The sequence below is a fragment of the Pelophylax lessonae genome, assembly GCF_965119305.1.
Source record: "Pelophylax lessonae genome assembly, chromosome: 2".
In the NCBI taxonomy this organism is placed as follows: Eukaryota; Metazoa; Chordata; class Amphibia; order Anura; family Ranidae; genus Pelophylax; species Pelophylax lessonae.
The window spans coordinates 495,469,639-495,493,380 of NC_138769.1; the positions used below are offsets into that span (position 1 = coordinate 495,469,639).

General features: G+C 38.9%; 1 protein-coding gene across 1 annotated transcript in view; it reads right to left on the reverse strand.

Moving 5' to 3' along the window:
* The window catches only part of GPC6 (glypican 6), a 1,143,233-nt gene that overhangs the window by 720,790 nt on the left and 398,701 nt on the right, over nt 1-23,742 (reverse strand). Inside the window, exon 3 of the mRNA XM_082246239.1 lies at nt 15,771-16,162. Within this exon, the coding sequence (XP_082102365.1) occupies nt 15,771-16,162 (392 nt within the window). The remainder of the gene's footprint in view (nt 1-15,770; nt 16,163-23,742) is intronic.

Here is a 23,742-nt window from a genome sequence, read left to right on the forward strand (position 1 = left end):
TATGTATCTCGCACGTACACAACCACACTAGGCCCCAATTACTATTGTTTGTACCCCTAAAAGGCTAGGAGTAGGGGGAGTATGGAACAGGCAGCACCCTCAAACCTTCAGAAGTATGAGATGAACCCCAACAACTTGGAAAGGTGGATCTCTCTCACACGTACCAACACAGACTATCCCCCAATTTAACTGATCCCCAAAGGTTTTTGATTAAATAGCGGAATAGAAAATATGATCCCAAAAAAGTGTATGTATATCACACGTACACAACCACACTAGGCCCCAATTACTATTGTTTGTACCCCTAAAAGGCTAGGAGTAGGGGGAGTATGGAACAGGCAGCACCCTCAAACCTTCAGAAGTATGAGATGAACCTCAACAACTTGGAAAGGTGGATCTCTCTCACACGTACCAACACAGACTATCCCCCAATTTAACTGATCCCCAAAGGTTTTTGATTAAATAGCGGAATAGAAAATATGATCCCAAAAAAGTGTATGTATATCACACGTACACAACCACACTAGGCCCCAATTACTATTGTTTGTACCCCTAAAAGGCTAGGAGTAGGGGGAGTATGTAACAGGCAGCACCCTCAAACCTTCAGAAGTATGAGATGAACCCCAACAACTTGGAAAGATGGATCTCTCTCACACGTACCAACACAGACTATCCCCCAATTTAACTGATCCCCAAAGGTTTTTGATTAAATAGCGGAATAGAAAATATGATCCCAAAAAAGTGTATGTATATCACACGTACACAACCACACTAGGCCCCAATTACTATTGTTTGTACCCCTAAAAGGCTAGGAGTAGGGGGAGTATGTAACAGGCAGCACCCTCAAACCTTCAGAAGTATGAGATGAACCCCAACAACTTGGAAAGGTGGATCTCTCTCACACGTACCAACACAGACTATCCCCCAATTTAACTGATCCCCAAAGGTTTTTGATTAAATAGCGGAATAGAAAATATGATCCCAAAAAAGTGTATGTATATCACACGTACACAACCACACTAGGCCCCAATTACTATTGTTTGTACCCCTAAAAGGCTAGGAGTAGGGGGAGTATGGAACAGGCAGCACCCTCAAACCTTCAGAAGTATGAGATGAACCTCAACAACTTGGAAAGGTGGATCTCTCTCACACGTACCAACACAGACTATCCCCCAATTTAACTGATCCCCAAAGGTTTTTGATTAAATAGCGGAATAGAAAATATGATCCCAAAAAAGTGTATGTATATCACACGTACACAACCACACTAGGCCCCAATTACTATTGTTTGTACCCCTAAAAGGCTAGGAGTAGGGGGAGTATGGAACAGGCAGCACCCTCAAACCTTCAGAAGTATGAGATGAACCTCAACAACTTGGAAAGGTGGATCTCTCTCACACGTACCAACACAGACTATCCCCCAATTTAACTGATCCCCAAAGGTTTTTGATTAAATAGCGGAATAGAAAATATGATCCCAAAAAAGTGTATGTATATCACACGTACACAACCACACTAGGCCCCAATTACTATTGTTTGTACCCCTAAAAGGCTAGGAGTAGGGGGAGTATGTAACAGGCAGCACCCTCAAACCTTCAGAAGTATGAGATGAACCCCAACAACTTGGAAAGGTGGATCTCTCTCACACGTACCAACACAGACTATCCCCCAATTTAACTGATCCCCAAAGGTTTTTGATTAAATAGCGGAATAGAAAATATGATCCCAAAAAAGTGTATGTATATCACACGTACACAACCACACTAGGCCCCAATTACTATTGTTTGTACCCCTAAAAGGCTAGGAGTAGGGGGAGTATGTAACAGGCAGCACCCTCAAACCTTCAGAAGTATGAGATGAACCCCAACAACTTGGAAAGGTGGATCTCTCTCACACGTACCAACACAGACTATCCCCCAATTTAACTGATCCCCAAAGGTTTTTGATTAAATAGCGGAATAGAAAATATGATCCCAAAAAAGTGTATGTATATCACACGTACACAACCACATTAGGCCCCAATTACTATTGTTTGTACCCCTAAAAGGCTAGGAGTAGGGGGAGTATGGAACAGGCAGCACCCTCAAACCTTCAGAAGTATGAGATGAACCTCAACAACTTGGAAAGGTGGATCTCTCTCACACGTACCAACACAGACTATCCCCCAATTTAACTGATCCCCAAAGGTTTTTGATTAAATAGCGGAATAGAAAATATGATCCCAAAAAAGTGTATGTATATCACACGTACACAACCACACTAGGCCCCAATTACTATTGTTTGTACCCCTAAAAGGCTAGGAGTAGGGGGAGTATGGAACAGGCAGCACCCTCAAACCTTCAGAAGTATGAGATGAACCCCAACAACTTGGAAAGGTGGATCTCTCTCACACGTACCAACACAGACTATCCCCCAATTTAACTGATCCCCAAAGGTTTTTGATTAAATAGCGGAATAGAAAATATGATCCCAAAAAAGTGTATGTATATCACACGTACACAACCACACTAGGCCCCAATTACTATTGTTTGTACCCCTAAAAGGCTAGGAGTAGGGGGAGTATGGAACAGGCAGCACCCTCAAACCTTCAGAAGTATGAGATGAACCCCAACAACTTGGAAAGGTGGATCTCTCTCACACGTACCAACACAGACTATCCCCCAATTTAACTGATCCCCAGAGGTTTTTGATTAAATAGCGGAATAGAAAATATGATCCCAAAAAAGTGTATGTATATCACACGTACACAACCACACTAGGCCCCAATTACTATTGTTTGTACCCCTAAAAGGCTAGGAGTAGGGGGAGTATGGAACAGGCAGCACCCTCAAACCTTCAGAAGTATGAGATGAACCCCAACAACTTGGAAAGGTGGATCTCTCTCACACGTACCAACACAGACTATCCCCCAATTTAACTGATCCCCAAAGGTTTTTGATTAAATAGCGGAATAGAAAATATGATCCCAAAAAAGTGTATGTATATCACACGTACACAACCACACTAGGCCCCAATTACTATTGTTTGTACCCCTAAAAGGCTAGGAGTAGGGGGAGTATGGAACAGGCAGCACCCTCAAACCTTCAGAAGTATGAGATGAACCCCAACAACTTGGAAAGGTGGATCTCTCTCACACGTACCAACACAGACTATCCCCCAATTTAACTGATCCCCAGAGGTTTTTGATTAAATAGCGGAATAGAAAATATGATCCCAAAAAAGTGTATGTATATCACACGTACACAACCACACTAGGCCCCAATTACTATTGTTTGTACCCCTAAAAGGCTAGGAGTAGGGGGAGTATGGAACAGGCAGCACCCTCAAACCTTCAGAAGTATGAGATGAACCCCAACAACTTGGAAAGGTGGATCTCTCTCACACGTACCAACACAGACTATCCCCCAATTTAACTGATCCCCAAAGGTTTTTGATTAAATAGCGGAATAGAAAATATGATCCCAAAAAAGTGTATGTATATCACACGTACACAACCACACTAGGCCCCAATTACTATTGTTTGTACCCCTAAAAGGCTAGGAGTAGGGGGAGTATGGAACAGGCAGCACCCTCAAACCTTCAGAAGTATGAGATGAACCCCAACAACTTGGAAAGGTGGATCTCTCTCACACGTACCAACACAGACTATCCCCCAATTTAACTGATCCCCAGAGGTTTTTGATTAAATAGCGGAATAGAAAATATGATCCCAAAAAAGTGTATGTATATCACACGTACACAACCACACTAGGCCCCAATTATTATTGTTTGTACCCCTAAAAGGCTAGGAGTAGGGGGAGTATGGAACAGGCAGCACCCTCAAACCTTCAGAAGTATGAGATGAACCCCAACAACTTGGAAAGGTGGATCTCTCTCACACGTACCAACACAGACTATCCCCCAATTTAACTGATCCCCAAAGGTTTTTGATTAAATAGCGGAATAGAAAATATGATCCCAAAAAAGTGTATGTATATCACACGTACACAACCACACTAGGCCCCAATTACTATTGTTTGTACCCCTAAAAGGCTAGGAGTAGGGGGAGTATGGAACAGGCAGCACCCTCAAACCTTCAGAAGTATGAGATGAACCCCAACAACTTGGAAAGGTGGATCTCTCTCACACGTACCAACACAGACTATCCCCCAATTTAACTGATCCCCAAAGGTTTTTGATTAAATAGCGGAATAGAAAATATGATCCCAAAAAAGTGTATGTATATCACACGTACACAACCACACTAGGCCCCAATTACTATTGTTTGTACCCCTAAAAGGCTAGATGAGGAGTAGGGGGAGTATGGAACAGGCAGCACCCTCAAACCTTCAGTATGAGATTGTGTTCACTGTACCCCACAAAGATTGAGTTCACTGCACCCCACAATGATTGTGTTCACTGCACCCCACAAAGATTGTGTTCACTGCACCTCACAAAGATTGTGTTCACTGTACCCCCCAAAGATTGTGTTCACTGCACCCCACAAAGATTCTGTTCACTGTACCCCACAAAGATTGTGTTCACTGCACCCCAAAAAGATTGTGTTCACTGCACCCCAAAAAGGATGTTGTTCACTGCACCCCAAAAAGGATGTTGTTCACTCCACCCCAAAAAGATTGTGTTCACTGCACCCCACAAAGATTGTGTTCACTGCACCCCAAAAAGATTGTGTTCACTGCACCCCAAAAATGATTTTGTTCACTGCACCCCAAAAAGGATTTTGTTCACTGCACCCCAAAAAGGATGTTGTTCACTCCACCCCAAAAAGATTGTGTTCACTGCACCCCAAAAAGATTGTGTTCACTGCACCCCACAAAGGATTTTGTTCACTGCACCCCAAAAAGATTGTGTTCACTGCACCCCAAAAAGGATGTTGTTCACTGCACCCCAAAAAGGATTTTGTTCACTGCACCCCAAAAAGATTGTGTTCACTGCACCCCACAAAGGATTTTGTTCACTGCACCCCACAAAGATTGTGTTCACTGCACACCAAAAAGGATTGTGTTCACTGCACCCCAAAAAGATTTTGTTCACTGCACCCCAAAAAGATTGTGTTCACTGCAGCCCAAAAAGATTGTGTTCACTGCAGCCCAAAAAGATTGTGTTCACTGCAGCCCAAAAAGATTGTGTTCACTGCAGCCCAAAAAGATTGTGTTCACTGCAGCCCAAAAAGATTGTGTTCACTGCAGCTCACACACAGAAAAATGGATGTGGATCACTGACACCTGCCTATCTCCAATCCCACACCACACAGCAATATCGATTGTAGTTTGTAGAACACAGTTTCCCTAAAATTCAGCAGACTCTGTCCCTAACAGGATTGAGAAGAGATCGTAGATCAGGATTGAGTGCAGACCCCACCCCCCACACAGCAATATCGATTGTAGTTTGTAGAAGACACTGACCCTATATAATTCAGCAGACTCTATCCCTAAAATGCCTACAACTCGCCCTGCCTAAACACTCCGACCTGTCCCTCAATTCTATCCGGACACAAATGGTTTTTTCCTGCCTATCTTTCCCTAATCAGCAGCCAGCACGTTGATGTGTGCTCTGTCCCTGAATCTAAGCAGCATAATGACGCCGCTGCGGCTGCCTCGAACTTATAAAGACTTGGTCACATGCTTCAGACGGCCAATCACAGCTACTGAGACATTTGCAGGCATGGCTGGGATGGCTTAAGGCACACCAGTTAAACGATTGTTGATTGGCTGTTGAAAGCCCGCCATGAAAAGAGCGCCAAAGCATGCAAAACCCGGAAATAAAACGACCGAACACGGATTTTTACCCGAACATACAGTAAAGTGTCCGTGTCCGTGTTCGGGTACAAAAAATCCAATTATTCGGTACGAACACGAATAATACAGTCCGTGTTCGCTCAACACTACACAGGAGCCATTGGTAGAGATGGCTGCCTTGGTCCACCACACATCAGGGAGGGGGCTGGTAAACACACGTTTACCAAGCCCCCCAAGCTCCAGCTTCACCAGCATCCCCCCCTCAGCATGACAGCTGGCCAGACACAGTGCCAGTCAGCAGCTACAGGCAGCTGGAGAGAAAGGGAGGGATGCCACCTGGGGGATGACAGGATGAGGGGAAATAAGGACATACATTTTATTTGGGTACAGTGTCGCATGACCTCACAATTTTTTAGTTAATGTAGCGCAGTGCCGTATCACAAAAAATGGCCTGGTCATGAAGGGGGTAAATCTTTTGGAGGTCAAGTGGTTAACAAAGACTCAAATAGTAGTACAAATGTGAAAGGGGTTCTTATTCCTCCCCACTCTATCCAAAACAAAAAAAGGGTTTTAATTCCATGCTCTGTCTCCCAGTAATAATTTCCCTTTGGGTCATTAAAGCATTCTGAATCTGAACCAGATAAACCATACAGTGCAGTTTTTGTCTGCAGTTCTTTCTTACAAGTTTTCTAATTCCAGATTCCAGAATGCTGATTTTTTTTTTTTTCTGTATACTATGATATCTGTACAGCCCAGACATAAGATTTAATATCTGTTGCTATGAATGATAATTTATGAGTAAACAGTTGAGCAATTAGGAGCATGTAGATGACATAAATCAAGAGCATCGGTCACAGAATTATTGCAGCGTGATGTGAAGTTTCTTCACAATGACGTATTGGTATGGCTATCAAGCAGTGGCACAGGAATAATTATTTCATTAATGTAATAATTCATTAATTGATTCACTAATTACACTGTTTACTGACTCAGGCTGATTCTTTCAACCATGCCTCCTTTTAACATCTAGTTGGTTGGCCGTGTTTTGACTTTATCTTTATGTATCAATAAGGCAAGTTACCTAAAAAACACAAGTAAATTATATTGTGTCATTAGGGCAATATATGTATATGCACACACACTATATTACCAAAAGTATTTGGACACCTGCCTTTACATGCACATGAAAATTAATGGCATCCAATTTGTAGTCTATAGGGTTCAATAATTAGTTGGCCCACCCTTTGCAGCTATAACAGCTTTAACTCTTCTGGGAAGGCTGCCCACAAGGTTTAGAAGTGTGTCTATGGGAATGTTTGACCATTCTTCCAGAAGTGCATCTGTGATGTCAGACACTGGAGTGGACAAGAAGGCCTGGTTCGCAGTCTCCACTGTAATTCATCCCACTGGTGTTCTATCGGGTTGCGGTAAGGACTCTGTGCAGGCCAGTCAAGTTCCTCCACCACAAATTCACTCATCCATATCTTTATGGACCTTGCTTTGTGCACTGGTCCAAATCATTTGGTGGAGGGGGGATTATGGTGTGGGGTTGTTTTACAGGGGTTGGTCTTGGCCCCTTAGCTCCAGTGAAGGGAACTTAAGGCGTCAGCATGCTAAGAAATTTTTTTACAATTTCATGCTCCCAACTTTGTGGGAACAGTTTGGGGTTGGCCTTTGCTGTTCCACTATGACTGCGCACCAGTGCACAAAGCAAGGGCCATAAATACATGGATGAGCGGATTTGGGGTGGAGGAACATAACTGGCCATAACTGACCTCAACCTGATATTACATCTTTGGGATGAATTAGAGCAGAGAATGTGAGCCAGGCCTTCTCAACAACTTTAAAGCCTGACCTCACAAATGCGCTTGTGGAAGAATGGTCAAACATTCCTATAGACACACTCCTAAACATTGTGGACAGCCTTCCCAGAAGAGTTGAAGCTGTTATAGCTGCAAAGGGTGGGCCAACTCAATATAGAACCCTACGGACTTAGACTTTGCTTGTAAAGGCGTAAAGGCAGACGTTCCAATACTTTTGGTGATATAGTGTATACACATATTTTTATATATATATATATATATATATATATATATATATATATATATATATATATATATATATATATATATATATATATATCATTAGAGAGTACTGTTAAATTTTAAGTCAGATAGGTCAAATATTCCAACTTAACTGACAGTTTTATGTACATTGCCTTTGATCAGAGCAGAAATACTAACTTAGTTTTATGCAGCTCAGGCAAGAAAATCGAATGTAGGTCAGTAGGAAATCGAATGAAGGTCAGTAAGAGGTCAACTGTGTTGCCATATGAGGGGTTTATGTGTAATTTCAGTTAGAGAATGTAAATAGAAGTTTGTATAACTAAATTTTAAACAATTTACAAGTAAAGTGGTATATAAATATATGTGTATGAATATATTTTGAAACAAGGATACAGGTTGAGGGATGAGATTGATTAATTGGCAGATTACTGAAGTGTAGGAATGTTTTGATGTACTTTACATATGGGTGCCACAGGGAATGCTCTATTATTTACCAGTCCTAATACTGTATTCCAGAAGGGACAACAATTAGACTCATTACTTTATCTCAGACTTTATGCAGCCGGTAATTGCCTAGACCAGGCCATTTAAATCTCTTTTGTTTTTCACTGTGTCCACGTTAAAGGACCCCCTGTTTAATTATGTAATGGGGGTGACGGTTGGTTCAGGAATGCATAATTTCTCTGCAAACAGATCAGGACAGGAACTTGTAATCCGATTTTCCCTCCAAACAGGTTATGAAATTGCATACTTAACCACTTCTGGACCGGGTCATTTTTTGCAATACGGCACTGCGTTAGCTTAACTGACAATTGCGGGGTCGTGTGATGCTGTACCCAAATAAAATTGATGTCCTTTTTTCCCAATCACTTTCTTTTGATGGTAATTAATCACCAGTGCGATTTTTATTTTTTGCGGCAAAAAAGAAAAAAACAGCAACAATTCTGAAAAAAAACATTTTTTTTTACTTGTTGCTATATAACATTCCCAAATAAAAAAAATAAAAAAATAAATCTAATTGTTTTTTTTATCATTTTAGGCCAATTTGTAATCTGCTACATATTTTAGGTAAAAAAAATTAAAACAAGTGTTTATTGATTGGTTTGTGCAAAAGTATTGTGTCTACAGACTAGGGGAAAGATTTATGTAATTTTTATTTTTTATTTTTTTTACTAGTAATGCCGGTGATTAGCGATTTTTAGGCGGGACTGAAACGTTGAGCCGGACAGATCGGACACCTAACTGACATTTTTGACACTTTTGGGGGGGAACAGTGACATTACTACAGTACTCAGTGCTAAAAATATGCACTGTTACTGTACTAATGACATTGGCAGGGAAGGGGTTAACACCAGGGGCGATAAAAGGGTTAAATGTGTCCCTAGGGGGTGCTTTCTAACTGTTTGGGGGATGGGCTTGCTGCATGAACACAGAGACCTGTGTTCCTAAATAAGAGGAACACAGGATCCCTGTGTTAATAACTGACAGAACAGCGGTCTGCCTTGTTTACAACGGCAGATCGCCATTCTGTCTCCACGGGGAGCGATCGCTTCCCCTGTAATGAATAGGCACGCGTGCACGCCCCCGCTAGCAGTCATACAGGTACGTTGTTTCGTGGGACAGAGCCGACCTGCTGCAGTAAAACTACAGCGGCTGGTCGGCAAGCGGTTAAAGTGGAGTTCCAGTCAGGGGAAAAAAAAATGAAAAGTTAGCAGCTACAAATACTGTAGCTGCTAACTTTTAATATAAGGACACTTTCCTGTTGAGGGATCTTGGGATGTCGCCACCCCAAACTGATTCGTCCATCGGCCTCGTGTGCAGGCATTGGCATAGCAAGTAGGGGAGACAGGCAGTAAAGCCTTCAGGCTTCACAGCTGGTTTCCTACTGCGCATGCAGGAGTCGCGTTGCGCTTTCTGAATGCTCCCGCCATCTTCCGGAACACACACACAGGTCCCAGATCAAAGCCTGGGGAAAGAGGAGGGGCCAAGCAAGATGTAGATTGCTGTGTGGCAATCTTACTAGAAATTGGGAGTGGTTACCCCCAAAAGTGCCAAATGTGGCAGTGGAGGAGGGATCCCCTTTTGGGTAGAGCTCCGTTTTAATGTTCCCTGCAAAAAAGATTGTGCTAAAGAGAAGCTGAGTTATGCTAACTACTGGGGATGGGGAAATGATCCAATCCTGGATGAGATGAGATAGATTTAAATCGATTGAATAGATCGGCCCACCAGTGGGGATGGCCATATACAAGTCAATGCACGATAGGTCCATATTAGGTTAGGTCTTGGAGAGAGACAAAAAGAAATCATCACAGGGGCCCCATGCTACATAAATGGTAAATATCAGCCATTTGTTTGCCACTTACATGTATACATACTTGTCTTATGTGTTGTTGTTTGCATAATAATATAATGTTATAGTATATTCTATAATTCCTTAATTTAACTTTTTTCTTTTTCTGTAACTAGATAGATTGCTGTTTGTTAGTTTTATACCTTCATACTTTTTACCAATACATTTCTGTTGTGTTGAAGCTTTCAGTCATGACCAAGAACTCTCATTTACCAAATAATGTCATAAAGATATTAAATTAAAAAATATAAATTGCTGGGTAACAAACTGCATGTCAGAAGAAAGTCAAAGGAAGTAAGAAGAAAGTCAAATAAAAGGTCAGAAACACATATAATTGAACCCGCACAATAACCTGGGAAATATCTCAGATAGGTCTTCTTAAACTGACCTCCATGCAAACGTAATGCACCTAAAAGAGTTTTTACTTTTGTAAATAGTGCTGGAGCATTTTTCACCACAATACACATTCCCATGCATTAACATATATCATTCACTACCACGGCAGATTGCAAAAGGACCGCCAAACGACCTATAGAAACCATAGTCATTTAATCACATATAAAGTCCCAGATATGCAATGAATATTACCAAATAAACCCAGCTTACCACAACATTTGGTTAACACAATTTTGCTGCTTAGTGGAACACTATTTGTATTAAAGCTCTGACAGATATAAAGTGTAGGTTAATCTTAAAAACAAATAAAAGCTTGCTGTGATAACATAAAATTACTTTGTTAGTAAATCATCCACTACAGCTCTGCCATGAAGCATTCAAACATTGCATTTAGTGGTTCAAGGAAGGTCTCGTTGCCTCTTAAGTAAACTTGTTTTCTAGTTGTAATCCCTTTAAAACACATTTGGCAGAACACAGTGAATTTCTCATGTTGTGGCCTTCTTTGATGCAGTTAAGATCTGGAAACCAAAGTTAAAAGAGGACAATTTAAATCCGGCAGTCTATTTTTTACTGTTACAACCTCTTCTGAAAAAAAGTAAATACAGAAAAGAACAAGAAAGTAGCTTCATTTAAGTTGTTATTCAATGAATTGAGAGATGTTATCTTATGGACACCATTTTTCCATTTTAACTCAATTGAAGCGTAACTGGACTTGTAATAAGATTACACATACCTGAGTCAATGTACAAGGGCAGGTGAACTAATTTTGTTACTGTGTAGCAACAACACTTATCACTTGCCTTCTTTCATTAAACTTCCTACAAACAGGTATAACAGGTATATATACTGTATATATATACACACACACACACTTTTCTTTCTCCTGGACATCTTATATATATTGTGCACATATTGTGCATATGCACAGGTAAAAGTATGGTTTGGTGCTTAATAAGCTATGTAATTTCTAAAAATAGCAGAGAACATTTAAAACAAAAAAATAAGACAAATGTGAATAAAAGCAACAATGAACTGAATTTTTATTTTGAAATGGCTTGATTTTGTGTAGAGATGTTTTGGGTATGAAAGTAAATTAAATTATAACTTTTCAATATTCTGATCGAGGCCTATATGTTGATCTGCATCCTGATATGGGAAATGCAGATTTAATACTGGAAGCAAAGGCAATCCTTCTAAGAGGTAAATATGGAAAACTGGCAACACCAGACACAGAAAACATGGTATCCAGGGCTCAGTTTGAGAGATTGTCCTTACTACTTGTCCCAGTCACAATTTTTTCCCCAGACAGGAATTGAGGGAAAATCCCTAACAGCAAACAGTGATGCCTACTCTCAGATTTAAAAAGGAACTAATGAAAATTGTTGAGGAGGGTTCTCTTAGGAAGGTTTACGCCAAAAAGGAAAGATCATTTTTGGTCCCTGTCACTCCAAGGGTGGCAGTCATTTATTTTTTACCAAAAATACATAAAAGTCTGCAGAGTCCCCCGGGTAGGCCAATCATAAGTGGGTTTGATTCAGTAACCTCCAGAGTGGGGAAATACATTGACCATTTTTTGCAGCCGTTGGTGCTGCAAACGCCTTCTTATCTAAAGGATTCAGCACAGGTGATTAATGTTCTGGAAACCATTGAATGGAAAAACAGTTACATCTTGGCTACAGCGGATGTAGCATCATTGTATACAGTGATCTCTCATGCCCATGGTCATGAAGCGGTGGATCATATTTTGTGAAAAGGATCTGACTCTTCATCATATACAGTTGTTCTGTCCCTATTGGATTTCAGTATGGAAGACAACTATTTTTGGTTTGGTAGAATGTACTACCTGCAGATTACAGGTGTGGCCATGGGGGCCAAATTTGCACCCAGCATGGATAACCTGTTCATGGCCAAATGGAAGGAGGATGTCATCTATGGTCAATATAGACATCAGTTGTTGATATGGAAAAGGTATATAGATGACGTCCTCCTCCTGTGGTATGGCAGCACTGAGTCACTTGATGACTTCATTGCTGACCTTAATATCAATGATAGGGCATTTCCCTGCAGCATGAATCTGAGGTCACAGTGTGCTGACGTCATCCCCGGAAGCGTTTGAGAGAGCGGATGTGCCTTGCCGTCCAGTCGGTGGCTTCTACACTCCTACATGCTTTTAATCTTCTATGTGATTGTAAGTGCGTTTCTTTTTACAATAAATTAGTCATTAAGATTTTACACTATTGGTGCTTTTCCTTTGTCGAGATTGTTTTGGTTACATCTGCTGGCATTATCCTACACCTGACCCTGGTTCCTGAGATTGTCTGCTGTGTGTATACATTGGGGGAGCGCATAGAGCAAGACTACATCCTGAGCAACTGAATATTTCGGTCTGGTAAGGGGCTCAGAGTGTCATTGAGTGTCACTGTTGACGTTCGGGTGTACTCAGGATTCTTCATATTTCTGCTGATTATATTTTCCATCTGGTAAGAGGCTATACAATCGGTGGTGGTTCTCCTTCCTCCCTTAACACTGGGATTGTTATTTATGGTCTTTCTATATATTTTTTCTGGTAAGCAGTTTCACAACTGGTGACGGATACTTACACCTTCTATGTGGTGGAATTGTCAAAGGTTATCATTTATCACTTATTGTTACGTTATTACGCTATGGAGATATTTCTCTTTTTTTCATGATTTATGACACTATAATTTGAGTGTCCAACACAGAATTCTCACAATCAAGTCAGCCTGGCATGTGAATTCCGCAATTTTTAATTGCTTGTCTGGTAAGCATATTACCTAAGAGACTTCGGATTGCTTGTGCGCTGATCGAGATTTACACCATTATTTTTTCAACTATTCACGTTCACAATTCGGGACTTTATATGTTTTTTGGACATTTATTTGTTCTAGATCACTTAGCGCAACTTATTTTATACATATGAATCTAGTAATGTAGAGATTTACTTTTTGGATGTGAGAGTGAGGGCTGACTCTGGGAAGATCCTTACGTCAACTTTTTTTAAGGAGACTGATAGGAAGGGCTTCATAGACACAGGCAGTTGTCAATATTCAGCCTGGCTTAAATCCAATGCAGAGTCACTTCCTCCAGCTAAAAAGGGTACCAACCGTGTGGATTTTCTCCTGGAGTCTGAAATGTTAGGGTACTAGGGCCGCTGCTCCCTGTCGACCCTCCTGTTATTTACAGGGGTGTTCCCCCGCTAATATAGCAGATAGCCCCAAATGTTATAGAAACCTCCAGTAAGACCCTTTTTTTCAGGACATGAGTGTTTTTTTCCGTGTAGAAAGTGTTCAAATTGTGCACATTTAATACCCAAAAATCTAGAAAAAATCTTGATTTTGAATCCCATGCTACCCATAAGTGCTTTAACATCAAACCATTTATCACGTGTACATCCAAAAATGTTGTGTATTTGATTTGTTGTCAATGTGGCCTTCAACATATTGGCCCGACTAAATGAATGCTACATGTAAGGTTGAACGAACATGTGGCAATATTAAGAAAGGGTTCGTAAATCACAGTTTCGAAACATTACGCTTCCGTTCATAACAAGAATCCAGCCGGTACCATATTCATGGGGATTGACAGATTTACTAGCTGCTAGCGAGGAAGCAATGTGGTCAGGGAAATCTCTAGGATGGAAACCTGGTGCATTTACACCACTAAAACCTATGTCCCCTTCGAAACGAATGTGGAATGGGACGTAAATGCGTTCATTAGTAATAGTTAATTTGATTATTTTTACTTAAATTTCATATTTTTCCTTTTTTTGTGAGTTTATTACTATTCATTTTTATTAAGGCTTTTCAGTCACTAATTATTATTTTTTTTATTTATTATTATTTTCATTCTTTCTTATATTTTCTTATTTTCATTTTTATTTTTTTTATTTTCTTCTTTATTTTTATTTTTCATTTTTGTCTTTATTTTTTTATTATTATTTTTAATTTATTTTTTACATATTTTATTTCTCAGTTTTCATATTTATTCATAGTTATATGATTGTTTTTAATTTACAGATCTGATTTATATATTGTATTGCCATTTAGTGTTTATATTTGCAAATTGTTTCCTGACCACTAGATGAAGCCACGTTTGGGTGTGTGATCGTTCAGCCAATCAAATATAAATATAAATGTTTTTAATATTTTTTAGCTTATGTTACATGGGATATTAGTTTATGCATGCTCTTAGGGCGTTTTTATGTTGAGCAACTTTTTGAGCTTACGATGGAGATTGTTCATCTGTTGGTCTTCATTTCATATTCATTGTATCTAGATGCTCTTATTTCGGCTTCTTTGGACCTCAATGCTCTATGGGTGCTGAAGGTGAGGGGAGGATTATGCCCTCCCTTCTGGCCTGTGGAACGCAATTAATTTCTGAACCGCCATCTGGGTTGTTGTATAAATATTGCGCGATGTCTTGCGCTAGCCACACCTCTGACGACATCATCGCTGATGAAACGCGTAGGAAGGACTGGAAACGCGTGACGTCATCGCGCACCTGGACGTGGTGGTCATCTTCTTGGTTTGAAACAAGGATTTTTTATATACAAGGTGCGATCTTATCTTTTTAAATGTAAGTGTAATTTATCTTTGCTCAATAAATTTTATTTGACTTTACTACACCATGATATGCCCCCCTTTGTGTTTCTACATCTTATGAGACTGAGGAGAACATTGCTGATATTTACTTTGGGCTCCATATGTGAGAAGTCAATCATCAGATCCAGCGATTAGCTCCAGGACTATTATTACGGTGCCTGTTTGACCCTCCAGGATTGGAGGTCCACAGCACCAGATAAGAAGCAGTGTGAATGGGTGTTGGTGGTGGCTCCTTTCTGGACATTCCCCTTTCCTCTCATATTGTCTACTACCAACTTATTTTGATTGATATCTGCATATTAATGGACATTTATTTACTACTGCACTGCCTTGTATTTTTAGCGAGGCCTGTGTTGTTTTCTTTTTGATTACAGGTGTGGCCATGGGGGCCAAATTTGCGTCAAGCATGGATAACCTGACTAGGCAAGCTTTAAGTAGCAGTAAAAAACTAACAGGGGTTATAATCATTTCACACTCATTTAAAAACTAGAAAAGAAAACAAGTTTGGCAAGACATACACTTTATGAAAAACACTATGAAGTCAAGCATTAAAAAACAAATCTGTATAATGAAATTAAAATAAAAACTTTGTTATTACCTTTGATACCCTGTTGATAACCTCTCGGCCTACAGCAAGACCTTGGACAAAAGTTCGAGCTGCAACAAAAGCTTTAGTCACTTGGGCTTTAAGCTTCCTTGGTACTTCTCCAAATGGTTTCAACTGGTCAATGCACTTGCTTACACACTCAAGATATTCTTCTGAGAAATGATATTGAGGATTTATCAGCTGAAACATACGTTCCAAAAGACGGGCCCAAAAATCATTTAGCATTTCTTCCAAATTGACATTTCCTCCAGTATAGTAGCGTTTGAGCTCCATAAATAAATCCTGGAATACCTCTGAATTCTGCGTGTACAAAAGTCCATATGTCCTTACAAATATTTCATTCAGGGATCTTTGTGCATTTTCAAGAAGTGATTTGAAAAGTTCTAGACACAAAAAAAGAAACAATAAAAAGTTTAAGGGAAACACAGAGCAGAATAGTTTAATTAAATGTAAGGTTAGGTTATCAGATTCATTATGAAGTTATCACCAAACACCTTCTAGCGGAAATGTACTAGTATGATTACAAAAACTTAACATAAAGATAAACAAGATCTTTAGTGTATGCTTTTTAGATAACTATCACTACAAACTCCTTTTAGCTATAAACTTAATGGCACACTTGATTTGGCATTTATGAAAAATGTATAATACCCATCTAAATATGAATAGAACTATTGGAAATTACTTCAGCACTGTTAAATTTGGCGAATTAGAAAATAAATGTGCATTGCATTTTATTTGGCATTAACCATTTCTGTCTTTTACTTTCAAGCCTTGATTTAATTGAAATACACCCTTTATATGTAAATTAGTTTCAAAATGTTTATAGTTGCTTTTTCACATGCCACAAATTAAAGACAATAATATCCATTAAAATAATGAATGACGGATACTATGAAATTATTTTTATTAATCAGATCTCATTGCTTTCTGACATTAGTATATTGCGGACAAAAGCATATATTAACTTCTACAACTTAATGGTTTTTCTTAGTAAAAGCCGTTACTTCCTTTTACCCTGGAACTGCCTTGTTGCCTTAGATATTTCTCATAGGACCTAAGGCTTCATTTATAAAACAGCAATTAGGGCCCTACCCCAGGCATACAACTGCTCATAAAAAGCACAGTGATGTGCTTTTGAGATGTGCTTTGAGCTTCACTTCTCACACTCCAAAAAAAGTGGAGCGCTATTCAAAGGAATTAAAAAAATACTCAGAAGGTAGAGAGCTCATTCACACGACCTTTGAAAGTCATGTGAATGAACTCTCTTTTAATCACGACATTCTCTCTAAAGTGTTTAGCAGAGAGAACTTTATGGGACGCCACAGGATCCATACTGCAGCCTATATTTAAAGCGGAGTTCCGGGCACAAAATCAATATTTTTTTTTTGTGCCCGTCCGCTTCTTCCCCTTAACCTGAAACAGAATTGGATAGTTAGATTTTTTTTTTTTTTATTCACTCACCTTGTAATTGAAGATCGAAGATACTCACCTAGTCTTCACTTCCTCCCTCTGCGCCGCGGCTCACCCGTCACTTCCTGGCTTGCACTGATTCCTGGGAGCTGAACGTCATCGCTCCCAGGAATCAATGCGACGGCACCGGCCCCACTCGTCACTTCCGGGCGACGCCGCATTCCCCTGCTAAACAGCTTTTGGGCATGCCCAGAAGCGGTGGAGGAATGCGGCGCCGCACCGGAAGTGACGAGAGGGGCCAGTGCAGGCGCATTCTGGGACAAGAAGACGCGGAAGAAGAAACAGAAGAGGACCGCGCCGGCTTCAGCTGCCCACAAGAGAGATGGAAACGCTGTGGAAGAAATTTTATAAGTAAGTATTTCTTCAAAAAGGTAAGTGCGAACCGGGACAGATCAGAGGCTAGCCATTGTGGAATGTGCTAGCCCTGACTGTCCCGGGGGTATGTTCAGTGAAAAATGACTTCTGTGCCCGGAACTCCGCTTTAATGAGACGTAAAACACAAACCATGGTGTGGACTAATGATGAATTGTCTAGCGGAAAGCAAATCAACTTTTAGTTTTAAATTAGACCCATATATAATAAGATAGTTGAAGAGGATTTGCAGGAAAGTTTCTTCAGCATGAAAGACAGGCAGCACATAAGGTTTCCAAAAGCCAAAGGGTTGATGTGACAACATTACTGACTGCAAACCAAACCCTGGATGCTTGGTCTGCTTTGGGAAAAAACACCCCCTCCCACTAATTAAACTGTTAGAATTTTTCAGCAGTGTTGGACTTCAAATTGCTATTTTCCTCTCTTTTTACCTACTTCACTTTATTTCCTCAACTTTCCTCTATATCGCTTATACCTACTTTTTACCCCACCCTCCCTTTTCCCCTTCCCACATTCCCCTAGATGCATAAGTCTTAAAGGGTGAATACCTCAAAGAAGGTGTCTCCAGGAGGGGTTGAAAGCAGATGTTTTAATGTGTCTTGGGGGAACCAAAAAGGGGTGGGAGGTGGAGTAGTGGAATCTGAGCATACAGTAGGTAATGTAATGGTCCAGTAGTAAATTTCTTTAGATTTAGTAACCTCTTGTGTGGAGCCTTGAGGTATGTACAGATCCAGGGGACAAAGACCTCCCTCTGTATTAAGACAATAAGAGGCTGAAGTGCATTCCTATCTCCAGACTGGTTGTCTATGTAGTCAAAAAATATCCAACATAGAGCATGGGAAAAGTGGTTATATAGTTGGCTTTAAATAGGCAGAGAGAAAAAATGGTTAGTATTCCTTTAAATTGTTTATTTCTTTGAAAAATGATGTACCATTCCTAAACACTAATCAAAATGTGATGCTGCAACATACAACAGAAGACAAGACAAAACATGTAAACATACATAACAACCGGCTGGTACACTGGTGCCTATTGCCTAGGATGGGGTGTTCACAGCTACCGCTGTATGATCACCTGCATGGGAAAACCCCCCTTCCCCTAAAGCAAGTCCCTTAGAAGCTCATACAGCATGGAAGTTCAAAAATAGAAATGAATCCATATAATTGTCAAAATGTTGCGATGAAATAGGATACTTTAAGGGAATTTCATGAATAAATGTGTTACTTAGTTCAATCTTGCCCTGGTAAAAATGAATTTCCCATAATGTTCAGGATGTATCTCTCATAGGATTTTTTCACCAATGGAAATCATGTATCCACTCTCTGCCCAAATTCAAATTCAAGTTCAGGTCCACTTCCTCCAAAAAAAGTTCTAGGGGATGCCAATCCCGAGACACCCCTCTACACATATGGTGGGAGTACCACAACATCAATAGATCTTGGACAAGCATGTGCAAGTTAGTATATACTATTCTAGGAAAAGGCATACAAAAATCCTCATTGGGGGCCTTGTTGTGATTCTCTCTAGTGACATTATTACAGGGGCAAAAGTGCTAGCCAATGTTTGGTGGTCCTCCACTACCTTATTACACATGTAAAACACAAAATGACATTCTTTCAAATTAATGAGAAAATAGACACAATTCTCAAGGACTTGGTATGAAAGTTTTAAAAGATCTGGATCCCTGGGTTGAACATTGCCTTCCTACAAACTTTGAACAGTCTTTATTGGCCTTCTGAGAGTAACACATACTTGGCTATTTTGACTTGTGCCAGAAGCCAATATGGACTAATCCCTAGGTCCCCTTGTCAAATCACACCTTTAACATTCCACTCCCAAATCTTTATATCTGATTCTTTTTCTATCTCTTGTTTTTTCCTTTCCTCTTCTTCATTTTCTCGTCTATCTCCTTGAATAGTTAGTGCTGTAATAACTTTGTCTCCTTCCATTTATCCTTATCACCTCAGTCTTTACCTCAATGGTATATTATCAATAGTAAACCAAGGATGTAAAATAAGCTAGATACAGCCTCATTTCCATCAAGGAACCAATTCCTCAGTTGAGTGGGAATGTATAAATATCAGTAAGGGCAAACCATTATGATCTAACAGAAGCTGTAAGCAATGAAATTCTCATATTTAAATATTGTTCCCACACCTGGATTGTAAAGCCCATATGGAATGACATGGATGTATATTCTGATCCGCTGGCAATAAAACCATTTTATATGTTCTCACAGTTGTTTGTTTTTATGCTGCTGTAACTTTATGAACCTTCAATAAAAATGTATTTAAACAGAATATGGTTAACAAAAAGCATAAGGCAAGAAAAAAAAAAATAAAATCTATCATTCAAATATACATGTGATTAAAAGAAAGTCAGTGTATGAAAGCAAATTCAAACTATTTAGGACAATAGACTGAAGGAAACAGGTAAACATTTAAAAATGCAGGCAGGAAGAGTATGCAAGAGCTAGATAGGCCTCCAGTGAACTTCTGATGGACACAAACATAGACCAGGGAGCATCATGGCAAGATTTCATGTATACTGCATGTATGAAGAAAGTCCTATGAAGTTCAAAGAAGGGCCAGAAATTTTTTTGAAAAATATCCTATTATGTAAAATGTATTAAACTGTAACATCATGCTTCTGAATATTATAATGATGCAGTCATGATGATAATACATTCCAGTACCTATGTATCAGCATAATGTCACTCTTGTTAAATTATTAATTTTAACATATTGATGATATTTTGGAAAATACCAAAGGAAAATTATCAAGCACTTTGCTTGTGCAGCATTTATCTGCTAGACCTGCTTCATACAATTTATGTGACATCAAAACATTATTTGAAAGAGTATTGATTTCTCTTTAAGGTCACTGGAATTAGAAATTGATCCAACACCGTCTTCTTGAGATATTGAAATATACATTTATCTCCCGTTTCACTCTATGGCATGATATATTTATGCAGCCTTCTAAACGAATATGTCCACCTTTGCACATATACTAAGCATATATGTAAATATAAAAGAAAATTAGTAATTTATATTTCCCCATTAAACATTATAAAAACACGATATTTAAAACAAATGTTTTATTTAAGCAAATATAACAATAAATAAGAGATTAAAGAAAAAGATGGATGACAAATGAGGGTGTATGCCATAGGGAAAGTTGACAATCTTACTTCATGAAATGGGATGTTTTTGATTTTTTGATACCTTCTATCACTTTCATCATGATGAAGGTGAAAAATATATGGTATTTTGAGTCAACTTATTAAAATTTCTGAAATAAGTCTTGTTTTTATTGTCCTATAACTTCCAAATTACATTAAAACTGTATTCACATCTTTCTTTGTACTTTTTAATGCAGACAGTATTGCACATTAACATAAGTTCACTACATGCACTGAAACATGTTGTTCAATTAAATTATTTATATGAGCTGCCATTAGTCATAGTCATTAAAAGGTTCATTTAACAGGACCTGACATGTTACAAAATGGACATGAGCTTTTTCTTCTAACTTACACTGCACTTTGAGGGGAACTAGCACCATTTAAAGCAATGGCCAACGTGCATTAACGTTCATTAAAACACATTCGTTAAGACGCATGGATGTGAATGCATCCTAAAAGTTTAATTCTGCAACCATCATTTTCTAGTACAAGTTTTTAACTTGCCAAATTTCAGGCACCATGATGAATTAATCTTCACTTATAAAAGCTGAAGTAAAACACATGGGGACAAGTACAAAGCTGTTTTCAGTAACAAAAACCAATAAGATTACTTGTTTAACTTTTAACTTGATTGGTTTCAATAGTGAAAAGCTCCACTTTTGCATTCATTTGCTTTCTTCAGCATATATTCGGGTATACTGATTTTTTCAAACACTTTGATAAATGGACCTTAGTGTTTCCCCTAATATTCCTTTGTTACAAGCATATACTGAAAGGCCAGCGAGTCTTCTTCAATAATATCAGCAAATACTGATGACTGGACAGAGCAGTGGGAAAAAAACATAATTTACAGTTTATATTCCTTGATTGACCCAGTAAATGTGAAAAGAAGGCTAGGGGTTGCAGAGAGTGTAGTTTTTGTTTTGTAGCCAAATAAATCTTAAGCAAAGGGTATTTCGTATTAGGGAGGACAGCAAGTCAATCCAGACTCCAGTGACAATGGAGAAAGAGGACCTTAGAATAATGGTGTATTTTTATGTCTATGATTGTATTTATTTTATTTGCCTTATACATAGCCAGAAATATTTAACCCATTTTGATCTTCCAAACAATGGAAAAGCACAGCACATAATGTAGACAATCTGCATTTGGCACATAGCCACATTATATTCCCTATATCAGATAAAACTACAGAATGTTTATTTCACTTATTTAAGCATATCACCAGGTTACTTGTATACCATGAAATCTGTATTTTTTTTCCAAACTGGGCATATGCCAACTTCTTAACTGTGTGGATGCCAGATTGTATCCCCTGGACTTGACAGGAAAACCTTTTCTACTTTTTTAGCTTATAAGACCATAATCAATGTTACACTGTTACAAAGGGTGCTAGAAAAAGCATTTGAAGCCCAATTCCAGGTTGCTTTTAAATGTACCCTCACTACACAGGTTAAATGCATATTTGTCTAGTGGAGGGAAAGAACAAGTAAAAACTCTTACCTTGTTTCTTATATGATTGGTGCTCTTGGCTGCTCCAAGCTGTTGGTAGGCCCTCATCATCTTCCTGTACAATGCAGGGATGCTGACCATGCATTGTACATGATGAAGTCGGAGCCGTGATTAACCAGGTAGCAAAGTGAAGCAGCTTGGGGTCACATGAAGAGGAGGAAGCTTGTGGGAGTGAGTAACGAGATAAGAATTTGAATACATTCCTATTCCACCCTAACTGAATGAGAATTTAAACCCATGCATTGTGGGGAGGTACTCCACTGCATAAGTAAATTTAAAAGCAACCCAAAGTTGGCTTTAAGCATTTCTCTTAGAATTTACACTCATTGGGGTTAATTTACTAGAGGCAAATAGGGAGTTCCCTCTACATATAAAGCTGCACTTTGAAAGGAATGCTTCCCTAGAGCTTAGTGAAGGCAGTAAAATTTCACTTTGCAGAGAACACCCAATCACATGCTAGAAAAAAAAAAAACACAATTTTTGCTTGCATATGATTGGATGAAGTAAGTTAACAGCTTTTCTTCAATAACTAAGCTCTGGAGAAAATTCTCCTGCAGAGTGCAACTTCCCTTGCAAAGTGAAGAGCCTATTTGCCTTTAGTAAATCAACCCGATAAAGCATACACTGGGTAGAGAATGGCCACCTAATTCAGCCTTAATCTGAATGAGACAGTAACGAAAATGCAAGACAGGTGGACAGGTGGAGTTTCAACAAGCTTCTGCTTCAACAAACTATTTTTATATTTTACTTAGCCTTTTAAGGGCAAGGATATTCAATAATGAGAATTCCTTGTTGTATTTATTATCTGCTTGAAGTTTGGCGATACAGTAAGTCCAGTGCTCTGGCTATCACTCCTAACTAATAGCACAGTCACTACTCTCACATTTGGCTTTAGTGATTTTATGTTTTCTATTTAGTCCTATGAGAATTTGATGAGTAGGTAGAATGAGTGTGGAGTCCAAATATTAGATCTCTGGGGATGAATAACTGAAGAAAGTAAGTCTACAATTTGTAGTTTACCATCTTGAATTCTACACAAAACTGAGTTCCAACTTCTGAATTTAAACTCATACATAAAAAGATTCTTGAATTGTAATAAATACCAGATAATACATTCACAGTTGTATTAAATTTGTAACCAATAAAATTATAACTCCCAGTCTGACTGTCTATATTACATGTGTTAGTCAATGCCAGAATATCTGTGAGTTGTTTGTAATTAAGAGCATGTACAATAGAAAATGTGTATTTATTGATTATCAAGTGTAAATAAAAAAATATATATATATTAGCTGAACAGCAAGTTTAAACAATTCTCCTTATAAATTCTGTAAGCAAATTAGAAAAGCATGAGGAGTTTTGACTTATGATCATTATGGTAATTATAATTACTGGCCTTTAGAAGGACAGCTGACTACT